The sequence below is a fragment of the Papaver somniferum genome, chromosome 6, assembly GCF_003573695.1.
Source record: "Papaver somniferum cultivar HN1 chromosome 6, ASM357369v1, whole genome shotgun sequence".
NCBI lineage: Eukaryota > Viridiplantae > Streptophyta > Magnoliopsida > Ranunculales > Papaveraceae > Papaver > Papaver somniferum.
In genome coordinates this window covers 878156-898154 of record NC_039363.1, presented here as the reverse complement: position 1 = coordinate 898154, position 19999 = coordinate 878156, and the positions used below count along the sequence as shown (strand labels likewise).

The 19999-nt window shown below is 32.9% G+C and overlaps 1 protein-coding gene across 1 annotated transcript; it reads left to right on the top strand.

The window, feature by feature from the left end:
* Positions 1 to 12723: 12723 nt before the first annotated feature.
* Positions 12724 to 19117, top strand: LOC113285310 (MADS-box transcription factor 23-like). Its single transcript, XM_026534222.1, has 9 exons — positions 12724 to 12853; positions 12966 to 13183; positions 15306 to 15378; positions 17352 to 17413; positions 18138 to 18237; positions 18310 to 18351; positions 18435 to 18518; positions 18606 to 18754; positions 18850 to 19117. Exons 2-9 carry the CDS (start codon positions 13002 to 13004, stop codon positions 18851 to 18853), a joined length of 696 nt encoding a protein of 231 aa, XP_026390007.1. The 5' UTR covers positions 12724 to 12853; positions 12966 to 13001; the 3' UTR covers positions 18854 to 19117.
* Positions 19118 to 19999: the final 882 nt, after the last annotated feature.

The following is a 19999-nucleotide window of genomic DNA, read 5'->3' as shown; positions in this document are numbered from 1 at the left end:
GATTTATGTGATTGCTCCAGCGCTATTCGACTAACAGAGAATCTCGTGGAACATTCTTATACTAAGCATATTGATATTCAATATCACTTTATTCGATAATTGTATGAAAATCGGATTACTAAAATCGAATATGTTCCCTATGAATGATAATTGAATGATATTATCACCAAACCACTAGACAGAGCAACCTTTGAAAATCTTAGAAAATTTATTAGTGTCGTCAAAGTACATTAACAACTCCGAGCTTCAGTTTTAGCTTTTTACATTGGCAAGTAAAAGCTAAGACTTTGTTGACCTTTCTTTGGTGAAGGTTGTCTTGTCTGTTATTCTTTTGTGTTCCAGGGAATAATAACTTACAGGGGATAGAGTTCTATATGTAATTGGTGATTAGATGTCATATATTTGTGGGAAGAGTGGTTGAGAAAACCGATGGAAGAATTATTTTGATTATCTTTCCTGGTATGAAAACTTTGTCAGTTCGGATCTTAGTTTGTCATATCGAAGAGTAAGGTAACGATTTATTTATGTTTGTTAACCATTTTCCCATAAAGAAAAGATAATTTAAAATGCTTATTCTTGTTTTTTCTTAAAGAATAGGAGGGTTCAATTGTTTTAGTCAATTGATTCCTGATAAGAAAAACTAAGTTAATTTTGATCTTAGTTTAGGCTTTTCAAAACGAGGTACAATTATTCAAGTCAAATCGGATCCTTGATAAGAAAACTAGTTAACCTATTTTTGCTTTCTAAATGAGGTACAATTATTTATAGATAAATGGATCTTGATAAGCAGCGTAGTTAAATCTTATCTTTTTCTGACTTATCAAAATCAAATGAGAATTTGCTTCGGGGAATTATTTCCCTGATAAGGTGCTAAATCAAATTACTTAGGTAGTTTCGGTTTTAGTATTTCTTATCTAAAATGGTATGTTAGACCTTCATGCTTAACTCTTATAGGTTGTACGAGTTCATACGAACATGTAAGATCCTTTCGGTTTTCTCTTGTAGTTTTTCACGTCTTTGTAATTTTTTTGAAAAAAAGGGGGAGAAATATATGGAGTATACTGGTGATTTAGAATCACGGAGAAAGGATATATGTGATGAAAAGTATATATATCTAACGAAAGAGTAAATCATAGACTAAGAGGGAGAAACATATTATCTTGCTTTGTAGTATTTCATACTACAAAAAAGGAATAACAAATATGTTTGGATTTAATATCTACCTATCTTTCCTTTGGAGAGAGTAAAGCTCTTGTTATTCAAATGCGTTAACACCATCATTTATATTTGAATATCTGCAGGTTATTGTGCTGTTGAAACTTGGAATCAAGTATATGAAGAATGAGTTAAGAAAATGTTATGTAATGTAAAATGTGTATCTTTTAATTCGTGTATTCTCTCTCTATATATATATGTAATAGAGTTTTGTCGCTAAAATTGACAAAGAGAGAGGTTTGTAGAGGACTTCTCGATTGAACCCACCAAGCGTTGGTATGCCAAGGTTGGTTGTCATATTTTAGTATCAAAACTCATAAGTCGCTTGGTTAGATTACTAGAGTCAGTTTTGTTAGGTTAGACTAGGAAGACTAGAGATGTTGAGACATATAAGTATTACTCTGAAGACCTGAAGATTCCGAAGACGTATCGACATCAACGATGACATCACTTCCACTTGTTGTAAGTAATAAGATTTCAAGTAGTTTTTAATTGAAAGCATAACATGCAAAGTAATATACATGAAATCTAGTATAAGAGACCTGATTATCATATGGTGATCAAAATGTCAAGGAACAATATATCAATAGTTATGAATGCTTTATATTGGTATATTGAATTACGAAGTATAATGCTTATCTTTATAACTTAGTAATTGCGACATTGACATAATCTTTGTAACTCGTTACTAGATTATGTAGTGAACATAGGTTCCATTTCATGCTTAGAAAATTATGTTTAATTACATGAGTTTAAGGAACTATAGTTATGAACTTGTTTGGTAGTTGAAAGTAATCAAGAGGATTAAAGTCCGGTTTTCATTGAAGATCTTAAAGTTTGACTGATCCTAACCTATATAGGGAATCAAGGTAGAACTGATAGCTTATGTTGGAAGTCAAGATAGAAGCGATCCCTACCTATATCGAGAGTCATGGTAGAACCAATCCTAACTTGTTTTAGGATTCAAGGTAGAACCGGTCCCAATAGGAAGATCCTATTTCTCTAAGTCACGTACACTTTAGGGGTTAAGTAAATTTGGAAATTATTTAGAAGAAAAATGAGGAAATTTTCAAATAGTGGCTTTACAAGGCATCACATGTGTGACCTAGCAGAGAATCTAACGGATTGTTGAAAATGAGGGTTCCAAGGGAAGGGGTCGTTGCATTACAGCTAATTAATGAGGGGCTAATAAAAATGGTCCAAAAGACCAAGCCTGACTTTTAAGAGAGATGACGAGTCACTTAAATGATAAAACTAACGGCATTGAAGAAATAGAGCAATTGGAAAGCTACGATCAATATACTTGTACTCCTCCCGTTTCAAAATAATATGATGTTTTCATGTCTAAATTTACAGATGAGATATCATTTTAAAACGAAGGGTACTATATATGGGAATGGTCTTTGTTAGAGATAATTAATGAGGGATCAAATAAAAATAACTCGTTTTTTTTTCAATCAATAAATTTTGATTTATTTATATCAAAATCGTGATTATATGATCGCTTACAAGAATAACAAAAACATCAAAAACAGGATAATCAAAACCCTAATATAAATAAGGATATCAATTATAAGTAAATCGCGAAGAGAAAGGGCCATAAACCGCAACGACATCCAATTTATGTAAATGTAATAGGGAAGAATGATGGTATTATCCGGAATCGATTCCGACCATTTAATTTGATTTTCTTCTTCTTCAATACTAGATGTTCCTAAAAGAAAGGAGTAATTTATCTTGTAGTTCGAAAGGTACCTGGATGCCCTAAATCCCTTCGATTGAATATGGATTAAAAGCAGTACCGTGTTGAAACATTGATGTTTTTGAATTGAGAGTAGCAAGCAACAAACCAACGATCAAGGTTTGAATAAACCGTCCTCAAAGAGAAGAGACAATCGACCCAAATGGCAAAGAAAATTCGCTCCGAATAGCGAAGAAATATGTTGAAAAACATTAAAAAAACAATAGAAATATTAATTTTATTCAAAAACTACCTACTACAACTTAAAAAGAGAAAAATCTTACTTAAATCTGGTTTAAAATGGACCAAATCTAAGAAAGTTGTTAATGGAGACTAAGGTTTATTTTTCTTACAAAAAAGGAGAAAGGAAAAGAGAAAGAAATAGAGAGTAAAATATAAATATATACCTTCCGCTAGACAGATTATTCAAAACGATAAATCTAAAAAATTTAACTAATCTCAAACAACTAAGCTAAAACATATGCAACAAATACTAACTTCGCCGAAAACATTAATTTATTTCATTAAGTTGAGAGTCTTGAGACAAATAAATGTGTTGTATTGCATGAATTTCCTATTTTCTAAAAGAGATATATCATTAAAATAAATAAGAAAAATAGTGAAAAGTAAAAAATGAAAAAAATTTAGTGAAAAGCAACTTCCTTATTTGAAATCAATGCAAAGGTGTTTCAAAGAACTTTGCCAACAACATGCAACATTAACCAAAAGTGGGTAAATGAAACTTATCACACAATTTTACCTTTTAAGTAAACTTTCATTTCATACCTCCTAAAGAACTCTAAATGTTAATCAATCTTATCTTACTTGTAGGAATTAACATTTAGTCCCAAATATGTTGGGCTTTAGACTCTTTAGTCCAGCTCTCCCAATCCCAGTACTAGGAGATCCAAATTCAACATACTTGAGACGAGTCGGTCCTTTTACGGACGATTTAGTCCAAAATATGTTTTTTTTTGATGATAAATATACCCATAAAAAATCTGATATTTCTTTGTCGTAATCATTTTCAATTTTCTTGGTTTTATACGTCGAAACTATCGAAAAAGCTATTTGTCTACTCTAATTGAAGATGATGGTTATCAAATTTTGATAAAATCTCAGCTCGAAATCGATTCATGATCAGGTTTAGACCATTTTAATCTTCTCTACCATTCCCCTCTCTCTCAAACCCAAGAGTCTCTGGAAGATGTTCTCAAAACAAACAGATTTGGTAAATTTTTATTTAAATTATATTCAATTTCGATTAAACTTTATATCAATAGTTTGTTTGGATTGGTAATTATATGCTATTTAGATTAGTATATTTTGTATTTGTTGTTCGTTTGGTGTTTAAGTTCCCGGGTCCATTAGATTAGTAACATGTTTTTGGAAATTCTTGATTTGTATGAGATCTATTTGAGGTTTATTGAATTTTTGTGGAAAATCCATCGGTTTTGATTGTTGATCTTCTACAATTCATGCATTGAGTTTTTTTTTCTTCTTTTTTTAGAAATTATTAAAATTGATGATGATTCCTGGAGTTTGTAACTATTTTTTATTGTAACATACATATTCGAATGACTTGTTAGTCTTATATGGGACTTGCAAGGTTAGTCTTACACAACCTTCAATAACTAGTTGTTCTTATATGTGTCCACATCTTCTTTGCCTAAATAGCAGAACCTTTCTTCTTATACCATGATTGGAGGAGGTATTGTTTGTACTTACACATAAACTATCATCTATTTTATTTATTAAAACATATTTGCTTCATTTAATTTATTTAATTGTTTGATGTGATACATGATTATATGAGCAAAAAGAAATCATTACAGTTGTAGCATTGGAAGCATAAACACGTGTTTGATATACCAAACAATACATTTCTAGTGGTTTTTTTTCTTCTTCATTTGATGTGATTAGTTTCTTTATTTTTTATAAATTATTTTCCATACTGTATATACACATGGGAAGCAATTTTTCCGAGTAAGTCGATCTTTTCTTTTGACAAATACAACGCTAGAAATCCAAGTTCCAAAACATGTTTTTGGGTCAGTCTATGGGGGAAATGGAAGTAACCTGGAGCGTCTAAGATAGGTGAATATATCATGCATATACTCGATTATATTATATTGTATTCTCGTATTTTCTTGGTCAACCTAGGACATTAGGTTGTTTAGTCTACTAGAGTTATACTATATATATTCTTAATATTTGGAAGCCAATTATACTTTCTCCAGGTTTGATACACCTTCCTAAAACTAATTAGTATTTCCAGCAGAAAAATCAAATTTTAGCCCCAAAATAATTTTCTTTTTACTTTATTTTTATATGGCACTCATGTTTACATTCAGTGTATCACCTTTGTATCAGATTTCAGGTGTTCAAGTTGAGGTGCGTGTCTTGATACTGCTGGCAAGACTACCATTTTGTAAAAGCTCAATTTTGGAGAGATTGTAACCCAATTCCTACCACTAGTAAGTCATATTTTTCAATAGAGTTTCAGTTTAAGTTTTTATGAACTTGCTTCTGTGCTTCATATTTTAAGTCTTATGTCATACAATATTTAGGAAGAGATTCTCTTTTCCTATTCAATTTTGAGTAAACTTTTTGTAGAATTTTTATTTTGTTGAGTGCTACTTATATCCTCCCGATGTATGTCAGTGTGTGAGTTTTGAAACACTTCATAGTGGATCATTATCTTTCATTATAGTGGACAGATAACATAATATCAACACCTTGATTTCATAATTATCTTTTTAATTTTTTTCGTCTTCATACCTATACCTAATAACAATCCTCCTTATTTTTTTAATTTCTTTTTTGATTGTTAATATGCACTTAGTTGTATACATGTTGATTCTTGATGTGTACATAATTGTACACGTTTATTCTTAATGTGTACATGATGGTACACTTGTTGACTTTCATGATTATTGTTCGTTTCTCCTTGATAGTTTCAATGATTATTCACCTTTTAACCCATTTATTTCTTTTACCTTCCTATGGATCCAAATTTAAAGACCTGGTTGAGTCTCTGTAAAAACGACTGCTCTAAATTTTCAGTATTAACTTAATAGTAAACTTGTTTTCTAGCAAAATTTGAATGTTTTTGAATTTCTTGGTTTTTTTTGTTTTTAATGGTGTAAATAGGGTGCCTGTGAGTCACTAACTAAATCCTATGGATGTTGTGGAAGCATAATGGAAGATGATCTATAGCGTGAAAAATGTGAGTCAACTGCAGTAGGGAGTCTTAAAGTATACATAACTGAACACTTACTGATTCTTAACATGTACATAATTGTATACCTTCGTCAAATATAATGTTGTTGTGTTCATTTATAGTCAAATTTCTAGAGTGTTCTCTAGAGTCGAATTTTCTCTGAAGCCAATTTGAGATGTAACACTCTAAGTTCACTTTCTTGTCTCCTCATGTGTTTAATGGTTGACATGCATTTTGTTTATCTCAATACTACTAACACAATTCGGTTACTTACCAATCTCTGTGAATGTACCTTATAAATTGATGATTTGTACGGGAAAATCTCGTGTGTTTGAAAGATTTATTTTAGGACAACAGGAATGTAAGTCATGGAAAATATGTATATATTTTTAGGTGATACATTCTAACTATATATTTTCCATTTTGACTAGTTGTGTATATACTTATTTCGTTAGAAGCATGGCTAATGTCTGTTTTTCTTTTTTGGATGGTCGTCCTCATGTATAATTGTTCAACTTGAAACAAAAGGTGTCGTTACTGGTTGGAATCGTTGGATTAGAGAAGCATTTTGGGGAGGAAAGAAAGAAGACCAAGATAGGATCAATCGATTTTTATCAGCATCTTCATTTTGTTCTAAGCACAACTCCGATGTGGATAGGATTTTTTACTTATGTTGCTTGCTTTTCATTTTTTTGGTTTCATTTATGCCTGAAGAAGTTTTCTGGTGTTAAGATATTTGTAAGAGTCACATTGTATGAATTCTCTTATAGGATATTGTTATATATGCAATTATAAAATACAAGTTTGATGTGTCCAAATATGTGTGTTGAGTGAAGATATCATGTAAAATCTGACTTTCAACTATTTTTATATTGAATTGTTTAATGTGTACATAGTTGTACACATGTTGACATGTTGATTCTTAATGTGTACATAATTGTACACATGTTTACTTTTATGTGCACACTGTTGTACAACTATTAGTTAATGTGTACATAATTGTACACCTATTGATCGTTATTGTACACATAATTTCACACAGGTTAATTTTTAATGTGCACGTAGTTGTACACCTGTACTGAGCTCTAGTATCTATCAATTTGGTTTATAACATGCGACAGATTTGTTAGGAAGGGAAACTATGATTCTTATTTCTGGTATGAATTTGTTTTAGCTAATTATTTTACAATTGTGCTTGATTTATCTAGTAGTTTTGAGTGCTATGTATGTAGTTATGTTAATGTTGTTAATATGAGATATATGTTCACCCAGGAATGTTGGAGCCATGTTTCTATGCTTATCTTTTGCTTATCTCATATGTTGAAACTTTTGAAGTGGATGGGGATCAAATGATTCTTTAGGCATTAGATCATTAGTAAAATATATGTGTCTCAAATTCTCAACCTTTTTTTCTCTCTCAATTGCAGGAGGATGAAGGTCAAAGCTGACAAAGATAGGTCCTCGCCTAATGCTTCTATGCTCGTAACGCAAGATGTTGCAACATGGTGATAAGTATTTGGTCTAATTGTATACTTGGTTCCCTTTTTGATGCCCATCTTAATGTTAATCTCAACTAATACTAGGATTTTTGTGCATTACGATATCTTAGTTGAAAAATTATGCTCTATACATGTTTTGGAGGGGTGTGCATTAGTGGAAATTCCCAAGAAAAGCAGGTTTGTGTGTGGTTATGAATGATCGTCTTTATGCATGTTTCACAGTGGTGTATGTATTGGTGCACCTGTGTATTTTCCATGAAAAAGTAGGTTTGTGTGGTAATGAGTGATCGATTTTGTGCATGTTTGGCAGGGGTGTACACATTGGTGCACCTGTGTATATTCCATAAAAAAGTAGGTTTCTCGTGTTTTACAGCGGTGTACATATTGGTGCACCTATGTAATTTCCATGAAAAAATAGGTCTGTGTGTGATTGTGAATGATCGACTTTATACATGTTTTGAAAGTTATTGTTTCTGTGTGGAAGTTGTATTGAACTCTAGTATGTTTCAATTTGGTTTGCAACATGTGACTGGTTTGTCAGTAAGGAAAACTTTGGTCCGTATTTGCTGATATTAAGTTTGTGTAGTTAGGCCCCAATGGATTGTGTCTCTTTAATTTAATAACTTCTGAACTTTTTATTTTCATCTTTTTATTTGTTTTGTTTTTTATGTGGTTGTCGGTGAAATTTTATCACTTTTTTTTCAAGCTGTGGTTTCTTATGTTTTATTATTTTTTCCTGGATGCAGGTTAACTGCTAAACCATCCTATGCAAAACCAGTCATTATTCAGCAAGAGCTTGGCGTGGTTGATATTTTTTTTAGTCCGCGCAGACTAGAGTGGCAGTCTGGCTATCAGAATGTTGGATTTTCTGTATTTTTGCCGATGTGTACATAGTTGCACACTAGTGTGAATTAAAAAATAAAAATTATATAGTCATATGGATATTATTTTTGTAGATCTTCAAAAGAGCTTTTCGAATATATAAAGTTTGTGAATTTTGGACAAACGGTTCTAAAAATAAATTGTTTTTTAATTATTTATATAATATTTAAAATTGCTGACATCATTATAGATCATTTTGGACAAAAATGCAAATATTTAGACTAAATTATAAATAATAAGGATTATTAGTGTACTTTTCATATATTTGAACTAATATGTACCTAGTTGACTCGAGCTGGACTAAACCATATTTTTTATTAAATCTTAGGTACATTTTTTTGTCCATTTTCCAACTAATTTATACCTGGTGGTATATATGATATAATAACATCACCAAATCATACAAATAGTTTTGTTTCGTACGGAGCAACTAGAGAGCACAACGAAGAGTCGCACCACAGAAGAATCTTCCAGGACAAAAAAGAGACCACTAGCTAGAAAAATGGTTTCATTAAACAAATGCCCTTGCAGACCCCCAATTATATCACACAGGAAAATAATCTTCAAAATAGTGGAAGCACTTATGAATTGCACTTAACCACATTAATGATATTCTATGACGGATATCCAACTCTTTGTCTCTATAAATCCATCATTTTGGACTTGGGGGCACATGGATAACCTTTGGTGCTCAACTCTGGCTACAGAAGCAAAGTTAAGGTTAGACTTTAGAAGTTTAGAGGGATATTCTTGGTATCGCAATTCGCAAGTAGGGATTTATAAACTAAGCTTGACCTTCATTAGGTATTCGACACTTGTCCAAATCTATTTTTTTTTATATATATAATATACAAATGCCAATGAAAATCGGTCTTTGTACCTGTTACCTTTACATCCTAGGTACTAGGTTTAATTAAGGTTTGGTTAGAATCTTATTGGTTGCTTCAAATCCTCAAAAGGCCAACTCACATGGCCTCAACCAATAGAAAAATATTGAAAAGTTGCAGTGTGATTATGCTTTGCCATTCTTACTTCTATGCATGTAAACTTCATTACTAAAATGTCCAGGATGATGTACTCTGTTCTGCAACTTTCTGTATAGAATATAGAAATCCTGCAAGTTCCAAGTAAATTTCACCTGAAGTTAGTATGATGGAAACTGACTTAGGTTGTAGAGTTTGTACTGCACTTGACTGTTTTCTGAAAAAAATCACCTGTAGTTGCCATGGAAATAGTTTCCTAGATAGATAAAAGCACATCTCTTTTGAAGGCAGATATCTTTTCCAAATTAGAAAAAGGGAGGAAAAACAGATCGGGACCCATAAGTAATGTCGACATTGCCTCGCCTGGACAGAAATATGATAATTTTAGACGACTTTAAATTAATTATGATATTTAGCGTTGATTCTAGTTCATTCTTTATCAATTCCTCGTACTACTTGCCTATATTTTATGTTATCATCTTATCTTATCGATTTGCTCTTTAATTAAGCAACTACGTACTAATGGGGTAGCATTATCAGAGGAAAATTAGCATGTTCCTCCATTATAAGTAAACTGGTCCCTTATACAAGCAAAATTAGAATAAACTAATCTCTATTTGTATGTTGCTTTAAGTACCATAAAACTTTAAAACAACCGCAAAAAAAAGGTGTACAGGTTAAAAATGGCTGATGTATGCTTATTGCTTGACCTTGTCAAAAGTCTAGTGTGCATTTTTTGAATATGACCAGAATATATTAAGCTAAACAAAAAGGTTTTCTGATATATAATAACCCATTATATGCATCGCTAAATAGAATCAAAAGCTAAGTTTTATAAATAACTAACACAGACACGATACAGAGAGTACATGTACAGATGTCCTTACTAGCTTAAGCTTTGTTCTCCATAACCTACAGAAGTGCCATTGCAAAAAAACCTCAACATTGTTTCCTTGCTCTATTTAAGAAACATTAAGAACAATCACTTGTACATTAGTATAATTTTGTAACTACAATGTGACTTTCCATCAAGGAATTCCACATTCAACAGACTATACAAGGTGCGCGTACGTTCCTGAAGGCCCAGATGGTGTGCAACTTGATTGAGTCTGGTTCTCTCGGAGCAGTAGAATTACGCAACCTGAATTTAACATTATATATGAAAAAAATTAAACAAAATTCGAAAGAACTTGCAATTACCTAGAGAAAAATCCACTGAAATTTTCCATGCAAATGACGCTCAAATGTACGATATGTCGATATTGTTAAACCCAGAGTGTTGCGCTAAGATACATATTAGAACTTCTGCGGAGACAGCCATGCTAGTGGGTAAGCGAATCTTGAATAAATTGAATTATAAGATGGTACTATATGAGTTCTACTGCAAGTAAACTTCATTATATAGCTTATTCCTCTAGTAAAATTGCTAAACAGAAAAAAAAAAACTCGACGCTTAGTATTTGGTTTGATTCCACAAGAAATAGCTTTTTATTATTAACCAAAAACAAAAATAGAAATGTACCAACAAAGCTATCAGAAACACATGCTCCATGAGACAAACCTATAACACAAAGTTACAATGGGACTTAATTCAGTTCAATACGCTGACCAGTTGATCTAGTTCCAAAACCCTTAAAACCATGGAAAAAAACTAGCCTATGTTTATACATATTAGGGAACTGTTTTAACCAGGGGCGGAGCCAGGAATTGAAGGGAGGGGGTGCAGGAAAAGATACACAACAAAATAAAAGAACCAGAAAAAAAAATTCTTTGAACACCAAAGAATCAAAGTGTTCATCTATCCCTTGTCATTGTTGTTAACTTGTCTTTAATGGTTGCTACCATTGTCATTGTTGCTAGGTTTCCCTTAATGGTTACGACACTCGTCTCTCACTGTGTGAGTACGTGAGTGAGAAGTGAGAACTAAGATTAGAGTTTTGCACTCTTGTGCTTTCAACTCCACATTTTTAAGGGGTGCAAGATTCAGTTGGTGATTTATCTGGGCTTGCAAAATAGAGAAATTTAGGATTTGAGGGTGTGCAATTGCACACACAGCCTCCTCCCCTGGTTTTAACAGACATATATTAAACTTTCTTGCAGCTATACATATACCACTGTCTAGCTAGTCCACTTCTCCTGTGAACTCAAATAGTCCCTTTGAAAAATAAAACTTTTGATGGATTGAAACTATTTTGTAAATCAATAAACATTTTAATCGACTCTGAATAACTGGTTTGACTAACGTATAACCACATTGCTAATACATCACAGCAAGACAGCAAGTAAAGGTGAAGAGTTGCATACGGTTGTAATCTCTTATCTTATCTCTCAGCTCTTTCATTCCCTTCCGATAAATGTTATATTATGCTTACTTCAAAAGAAAAAAAAAATCAATCAATCCCAGGTGAGGGGTAGCATCACTTACTCTAGAAGTAAAATGGTTATTAAGATCGTAAATCAACGACTCAATATATGACGTCGTTGGGGATAATTTCCTGCACTTTCTCCTGTCTAGCTATATTTATGTTGATCAAAACGTTGCCGCAATTAAATGTTTCCTTGTAATTTCAGAAAATTTGGATAGAAGATAATTCGTAACTACTTAAGATGGATCTTGAGCCTTAGTTAAGAATAAACCTCAAAGAAATCTACCAGTATGGATTCCAAAAGGACTCTACATCAACGTCTTCGCAACAAACAGACAATGACTCAAATCTAACAATGGTTTACAAGGGAGCAAACAAGGAAGAATGCATATTCCGTACATATCTAAAGTCACAGCATACATTGTTTTGACCCAATAACCGTAGGAATTGCTGTTAGAGAATGATGTATAAATTGTATAAAGATTAATCTGAAGGCAAAAAAAGAAAAAAATTTAAAAAAATAAGACAAAACTCTACCTACATTAAAATAGTAATCTGTTTTAACGTGTCGTTAACCCATAGGAACATCCTTAAAATAGTAATATGATTAAAGTATGGACAAAAAAAGTAATTAAAGTGCTCTGTACATTAATCTTTGATTAGTGCTTTTTAGTTTCCATACATAAAGTATTCCATCTTGGGATAATAACTACTGGTTTTGGTGAAACTAGGAAAATAGTACCGTTTCCAAACATAGGTAGTTTTTACTAATAAAGGGGTTAGCTTAGATGCCTAGATAGACAAAAACCTATGTCAAACAAAAAAGTCACCTCTCTCTCTCAGGCTAACTAAAGACTAGCAAAAAATAGCAAGAAATTCTTCTTTTAGGTTTCCATCTTTAAGTGGAGAAATTCTTCTTTTAGGTTCCCATCTTTAAGTGGAAGGTTGTTCATTTTCTATCTTCAGATCTCTATTTTTTGTTTTGATCTTCATTTCCTTTCTAAATCTCTCTTTCTCTCCCTCCCTCTATCTCTCCTCCTTGACTTCTTTGTACAGGAGATACTTGGAATTTGAAGAAACTAGCTAAATAAGATGGGGAGAGGAAAGATTGTGATTCAAAGGATCGATAACTCAACCAGTAGGCAAGTGACTTTCTCCAAACGAAGGAATGGATTATTAAAGAAAGCCAAAGAGCTTTCTATTCTTTGTGAAGCTGAAGTTGGTCTTATGATCTATTCTAGCACTGGCAAGCTCTATGAGTTCTCAAATCCCAAGTAATCTCTCTCTCTTGATCTCTCTCGTAGTCCACTCAACTCATTCTGCCTAAATATGATCATCTTTTTATTGTCGAGTGTCGATTGAGATCCCTAATTTGATTATAGTTCATTAAAATCTACATAATTTATAAGGTAAGTTTATTCAGGAAATAATATACCTTTGAATTTGTTTGTTTCATGTATCTGAATTAAATAGCATGCATTGCATGAGTATGAACTAATACAAGTGCAAAATTCTACTTAATATCCTTGAATTTGATTTCTGTTTTAGTCTTTTAACTTTCTATTTTGACCAATTGGTTTTACCTTTTAATTTGCAAAAATAAATTGAATACGGTTCAATTGGATCACCATAGATCAATCTATCAGTACTCTAATGGATTAATACACTAAAGGCCAATCTTTTTGTGTCTCCATATCCAAGTCGTGTCTGTAATGTGAGTCTCCATTAACTGTCTAATTATGTCACCCTATCCGCATCGCGTTCCTAACATGACACTCTGTTTACTGTCTGAGTCACTGTGCCGTGTCTATGTACAATGTCTTGTGTGCATAATGTGACACTCCATTTACTGTCCATATCGTATCATGTCCGCTAACAGTGTCTCATACTTCTACGTTTAAATAAGCTTAGCATTCTCTTCTTTCAACCAATCAAGAATCATATTTTCAGAGATCCAGTGCCCTTGGAAACCTATGTATTAACCAATATTGTAATTCAGATAACTTCTACAGTTTGTAGCCATACTAAATTACTAATCTAATCCTAGAACCATTGATCGAAAATCTGTATCTTGATTTCCTTGTCCTGTGATGCTGTTTTTATTCTATCCTGTGATCTTGTAAATTTATAAGTTGCCACTGGCTGGCTAACCAACCAACAAAACTTAATTAGATCCCTATTTCCTTAACTAACCAAAATTTTCTTTAAATCATGAAAAAAAGTATGACGTACAATTTAGGTATTTCACAATATGATAAAAAGAAAAAGAAAGAGGCTAGTTCTGTATTAATTATTGAATCATCCAAAATCTTCAATACCTTTCAAAAAAAACAACAACAAAATCTTCAATAATTATAAGGTACTGTGATTCTCCAATCCACTGAGATTATAAGAATCTGATTACTTCTATCAAGAAAGATGTTGATTTGCTGTTGTCTGGTGAACTATCATTTAAAATGGTTAATTTCCTTATAATCATCATTGAAATACTAGCTACTTTCTATCAAAATAACTAGTAAAAATTTTCCAACAGCCCACTGCTTCTCCTTGTATTGAAACTTGTGTTGGAATTATCATTATCAAACTTAACAAGTATTTAACTATTTATTTAGTAGTAGTACTATCTTAGATGCCTCAAAGTTCTCATGCTTAACTAGGAGTCATTGTGAGCTCCTATATATGAATGATATTGTTGAGTGCTAGGGAGAAGTTCTCTAAGTTAGATGCATAGCGCAATCCAAAGTTCCGATAAGGATTGCACCATACAGCTACTTTAACAATAGATGTGATCATGCACAAGTCCTTAAATAAGACATATTTGGATTCTACATTCAACCAATAAAAGAAAGATATTTGACTACTGTGCCCCTTTTTCCCTCTTCTAGGAGAGGATTTTTGACTGCTGTTAGACAATATATCTATCTATTTCATCACCCACTAGTATTAGTATATGATTTAGTCTCTAGAAAATAAATGGCTAAAATTTCCACTAATAAGGTGCACTTTGATTTCAATGAGTACCGGATTTGACTTAAGACTTGCACCAAGAGTTAACAATCAGTACCAGCTACTTTGCATATATAAGTTCTATTTTGGGTTCTTTCTGTATGATGAAATTGTGTCGAACTTTTATCTATCGTGATGGACATTGAAATCAAGATCATAGCATGATGACATTATGGACTGGGAGCAGGGCCATTAAATTGGTGAAAACCGAAATTGACATGTTTGATTAGACAAGTTTTCAAATATTCCAAGAATCCTAATTCACGGTTGTATGTTCAATTATTTGGTGATTATGCTATCTGGCTGGTTTGCAAGCGATATTCTTGTGTAAATTTAGCTCCTATATAAAATCTAATGTAAATTACTAACAATATCATACCTGTTTTACAGCATGAAATCTATAATCGAGCGATACAACAAGTCCAAGGTGGATCCACTGATGAACGCAAATTCAGACGCCAAGGTAATTTTTCATCAGCCTTCAACCTGTTACTTTCCTCCACCTTTTCATCTATATAAAGAGAAAAAATCAATTGATATTTCCGTTTGTACCCTAGGAAATATGTTAAGCCATTCAGAAAACTATATGCACGCATAATAGACGTTATCCTGACAGATCATATTCTTAGCAGTAATCTCACTTCATGCAATAATTTATTCCAACCTCATAATGTGTATGTAGAATTGTAGATTTACGACTACGCATTCAAGAAAACAAACACACATCAATTTTACAACTTGCAAAATGAAATGTTTTTTTAGTACCATAACAGAAACAGATACCAAAGATGTTATGAAGTACACTGGCAAGAGAAGAGTATCCAATTAGAGCTACTCTGTGATATTTTTACCATGATTTTTTTTTTGAAGGTGGTAGTATATGTTCGAATCATTAGATTACAGCTTCCACCCTATACTAGGAAAATGGCACACACAACAGAGACTTGTCAGAAACAATTTCCTCCTGTTCTTTTTTTTCTTAATATCCTTGAAAGTTGATTGTGATATAATGATCCGAACTTAGAGACCAAGTGTGCAGCAAGGAGGATTCTCCTCTCTTTCATATTTCCAAGTATTGTTGTCTGACATCTCCCTGTAAACAGCTACCTTTCCAGAAACTTTCCAGCAAAGAATCCAAATTTCACACAGAACCACAAAGTGAAGTTAAATGCTGTCAGCAAAGTCTAATTTTGAACTTCCCACTCCTTTCTACAGATAGGACATATTCTGATCAACAAAAGAGATCTCTTGTTACATAATGACCGGAGTTTGAAATACCACACACAAACACATTCATTAAGAAATTGTTTCTTTACTTCAGACTCATTACTATCGTCAATCTCAAATGGATAACACCAACCAGCCTTAGGACATTAATCAATTAATTCCTTCAGTTACTAACATGTGTTCATTCCTTCCTAGTATTTAAATCATCAGAAGGCAATAATAGAATAGTTAAGATCATGCAAGTTTCACATTCACTGAGCCTGAGATTTGCGACAGTCAGTTCATGATCATTGTAAGGCATTTATAAATTACGAAACTTCCCTTCTCCTTCAGTAGGGAATGAATGGTTCCGTACCTGAGGACAACTGGTTATGAAACTATAAACTACAGTTTGTGGGTCTAGTTGTACAGCAGACTAAAAAACCTTCTGGTTCGTTACCAGTTACACATTAAAATGTGGCTTCCTTTCCTGGGATGAAACTCCAGAACATGCAGTAATAGTATCTTAGCGAACATGTTCTAGACCACCTCCACTTTTCTGAGTTCTTCCGTCTCAGCTTGTCACTGCATGGTTCTTGAATTTATTCTGCAGTCTACAGATTCTTGTGGCCAGGCAGTTGGCAAGAATTAAAGCTTCCATGAAAAGTTTGTTTACTCTCTGAACCTTCAACATTAGTTTTGCTATTTGAATCCTAAAGCTACTACCCTGTGTTAGATGATTAACTTACGGCATGTACCCTAGACTAGATTGGTCCATCACATGCTGGCCATTAGCTGTTCCACATGAGTTGGTGCCTCACCTGATTCATTTAGACCTCGAGTTTTTTGTTACTGTTGTGGGTGGTAAAAACTTTGCATGCTACCCAGGAACTAAATACTACACGGCATACCTGAATATGTTTCACTGATCCTAACAACTAATATGCAGATTTATTATTCTGCTCAGTGAACTAATAAAAATTTCTGCACAAATGGTTCCCAATTTTAGTTTGATAAATTAACTTTTATTTGTGGTATTGACTGCAGTGGTCAAATAAACTCGAAAAGTCATAGTGACCGTGTTAACAAGTACTTGTACATGAAATACACTGCTTGTTTTCCTTATTAACTTGAAAATAGCAATGGGTCATTTCATATATGCTGGCTAATATATTATGTACATCAAATCCTAGCCTTTTTAACTTAAATACTACTACTCATTACTTGCAGTTCTGGAAAACGGAGGCAGCATCCTTGAGGCATCAATTACAAAACCTGCAAGAAAACCATCGGTATGTTAATTCAACTAATAGTTCAAGACTTCTTTGGAAAATAAATAAAATGCAAGTAAAAAATGGAAAACGCAAAGACTTACTATATCCATGTAAACTGTGCCGATATCACTATATCAATATTAAGTAAATTCTCCATGGTTGGGTGTTCTCCAGTTGGATCTGTTGGTTAGTAAGAATAGGTTCCCCAGACTGAATAGTACGTGGAGCGGCACAAGAATAAATCATTTAAAGATATAAGAACTATATGAAAAACTCTTGATGACAAAATCATTGTGGGCTTCTCTTATCATCTCAAGATTTTAACGGCTACAAGCATCCCTACGATTGTAATTGATAAACATTAAGAATACAACAAATATGAAATTAAAGGTCAAGAAACAAACAAAAACAAGATGTCTTTGGTACCTAGAAAAGCATGTATTAACTTTTATCCCCTATGGATATTATCGGCTAAAAATTATGTTGATAAGCCAAAGAATGACTAGCTTCCACCAAGGCATGGCCATAGAAGCCAGTCCTAGGGATTAGTGACCATCATAGCATGTTCACCGCACCACACTTAACTGTATGGCTACACCTTTGTAATTCCTAGACGAGTGCTTCTGGACTCATGCCTAGAGAAAATTTATACACCTGCTTAGACATAAATGTGAAATGTGTCATGTGGACTGCCTGACAAACCAGTCCTTTATTATATATGTCATGAAAAAAAAAATGGCAGGCAATTGATGGGTCAAGAGCTTTCCGGTTTGAGCGCTAAAGAGCTACAAAATTTGGAAAATCAATTGGAAATGAGTTTGCGTGGTGTCCGTATGAAAAAGGTCTAACATACTAAATCCTCATGCCATGCTTTCCAAGTGAACAAATCCTAACAAGGTTTTTACTTCTGACAGGACCAAAAGCTAACCGATGAGATACAAGAGCTAAACCGAAAGGTCTCCAAAAAACGGCAATACCCATCCCATTATTAAATCAATATAACTCCAAGAAGCTAACACTTTTCTTGATTACACTGCAGGGAAACCTCCTTCACCAAGAAAACATGGAACTATTCAAGAAGGAACACCATATACGTCAAGAACACATGGACTTGTTAAAGAAGGTACTCGCTCAGACCCTATATCTCCAATTAACATGACATGTCCTGCCATGTTCCAGCTCATCCAAAAACCTTAACTTTTTGTCACAGATAAATGAAGCGAAAGATGCAAATGAGACAAATAGGATTTCTCATTCTCCAAATGGTTTTAATCCTGAAGAGGATGAATTTATCAAACTCCAATTAAGCCAACCACAACAACAAAACTACGTCACACCAGAAAACCCTACAACGCCAAGGTAAAGCCCTGATTCCCTTGGTGTTAAAATTTATGCGTTGCTAGTTACTTCAATTTAAAAACTAATGCACTAAAATTTCCATGAACAATATGCAGCTGACATCAACTGCAATGATGAATGGGAGTTATGAGCAATCAGAATAAAGTGTAGCCTGAAGATAAGTTTTGTTATTTATTAACTTTGCAGTCTGCATAGTTTGATGGGCGCTGGCCCGATCTTGCAGCCATATCTTCTAAAACCATTCATTTAATTGTCTGCCGATTTGTAAGTGAGGCGTGGTTTCGATATATATAGTTATAATGAGTTGAAAGTAGGGTACCTTTAACTATAAAATGACTATCCATTCCATCTACAGAGTTTAAATGTATGTGTGTATTGTGCTTGTATATTTTTAGTTTTTAATTTTGGGACCTATTTATTGTCATCAAAAGAAAACAAGAAGACAACACTTACACGCTGAAGATCAAACTAGGACACAACAATTTTTCATTTCATAGATAATAATTTTCACATTTGTATCCAATCAACATAAAAGATATTAAGGAAAAAAAAATCCACTTGGAGATTTACTCATGGTCATGACTGAGTCGTGTATGGATTTCCTTATTCGGTTTCAACATGCTCCATATCGGATTTGGGTTTTTTATTTTAACATTATCCTTTCCTATTATTGCTAATAATTTTTAGCGATTACACAACAACTTCGATAAATAATGGCCTCAAGACAAAAAAAATTATTATTTTAGCGAAGTTATTAATTTAGTTAAGATCTTATTATTGTTAATAATTTTTAGCGATTATTACGATTATGTCTGGACTAAAACTAACTAACAAGAAATTAAATCACAGAAATTAGTAAAATCTACACCTAGGCCGGATGTAACCTAGTTGATGGTCTGTCCTTGAAACCAAGTTTGTGAGTAGATAGTGACCTAACAAATACTCCCTCTGTTTCTAAAAAATAGACTTGTTTGGTTTGCACAAGGATTAAGAAAACTAATCATTATAGTCATTTTTTCATAGTTTTTTCTACTTTATTCATGGCCCAATTGATTTGGTAGTAGAGTGAAAATTGAGAGAAAAGTGGTCCCCTTTTTATATTAAGAGAGAAAAAGAAAAAAAAAAAGTGGTCCATTCATGGATAATTACTAAACTAATAATATTTGACCTTCCCAATAAAAAAACAAGCTTATTTTCTAGAAACAGGGAAGTACTATTTTAGTATATTAGTCACCAAGGCTAAAG

Coding starts and splice junctions, on each gene's coding strand:
- LOC113285310 (XM_026534222.1), top strand. CDS start 13,002: ATGGGGAGAGGAAAGATTGTGATTCAAAGGATCGATAACTCAACCAGT. Junction 17,414..18,137: donor AACCTGCAAGAAAACCATCG/GTATGTTAATTC, acceptor AAAAAATGGCAG/GCAATTGATGGGTCAAGAGC. Junction 18,519..18,605: donor ACATGGACTTGTTAAAGAAG/GTACTCGCTCAG, acceptor TTTTTGTCACAG/ATAAATGAAGCGAAAGATGC.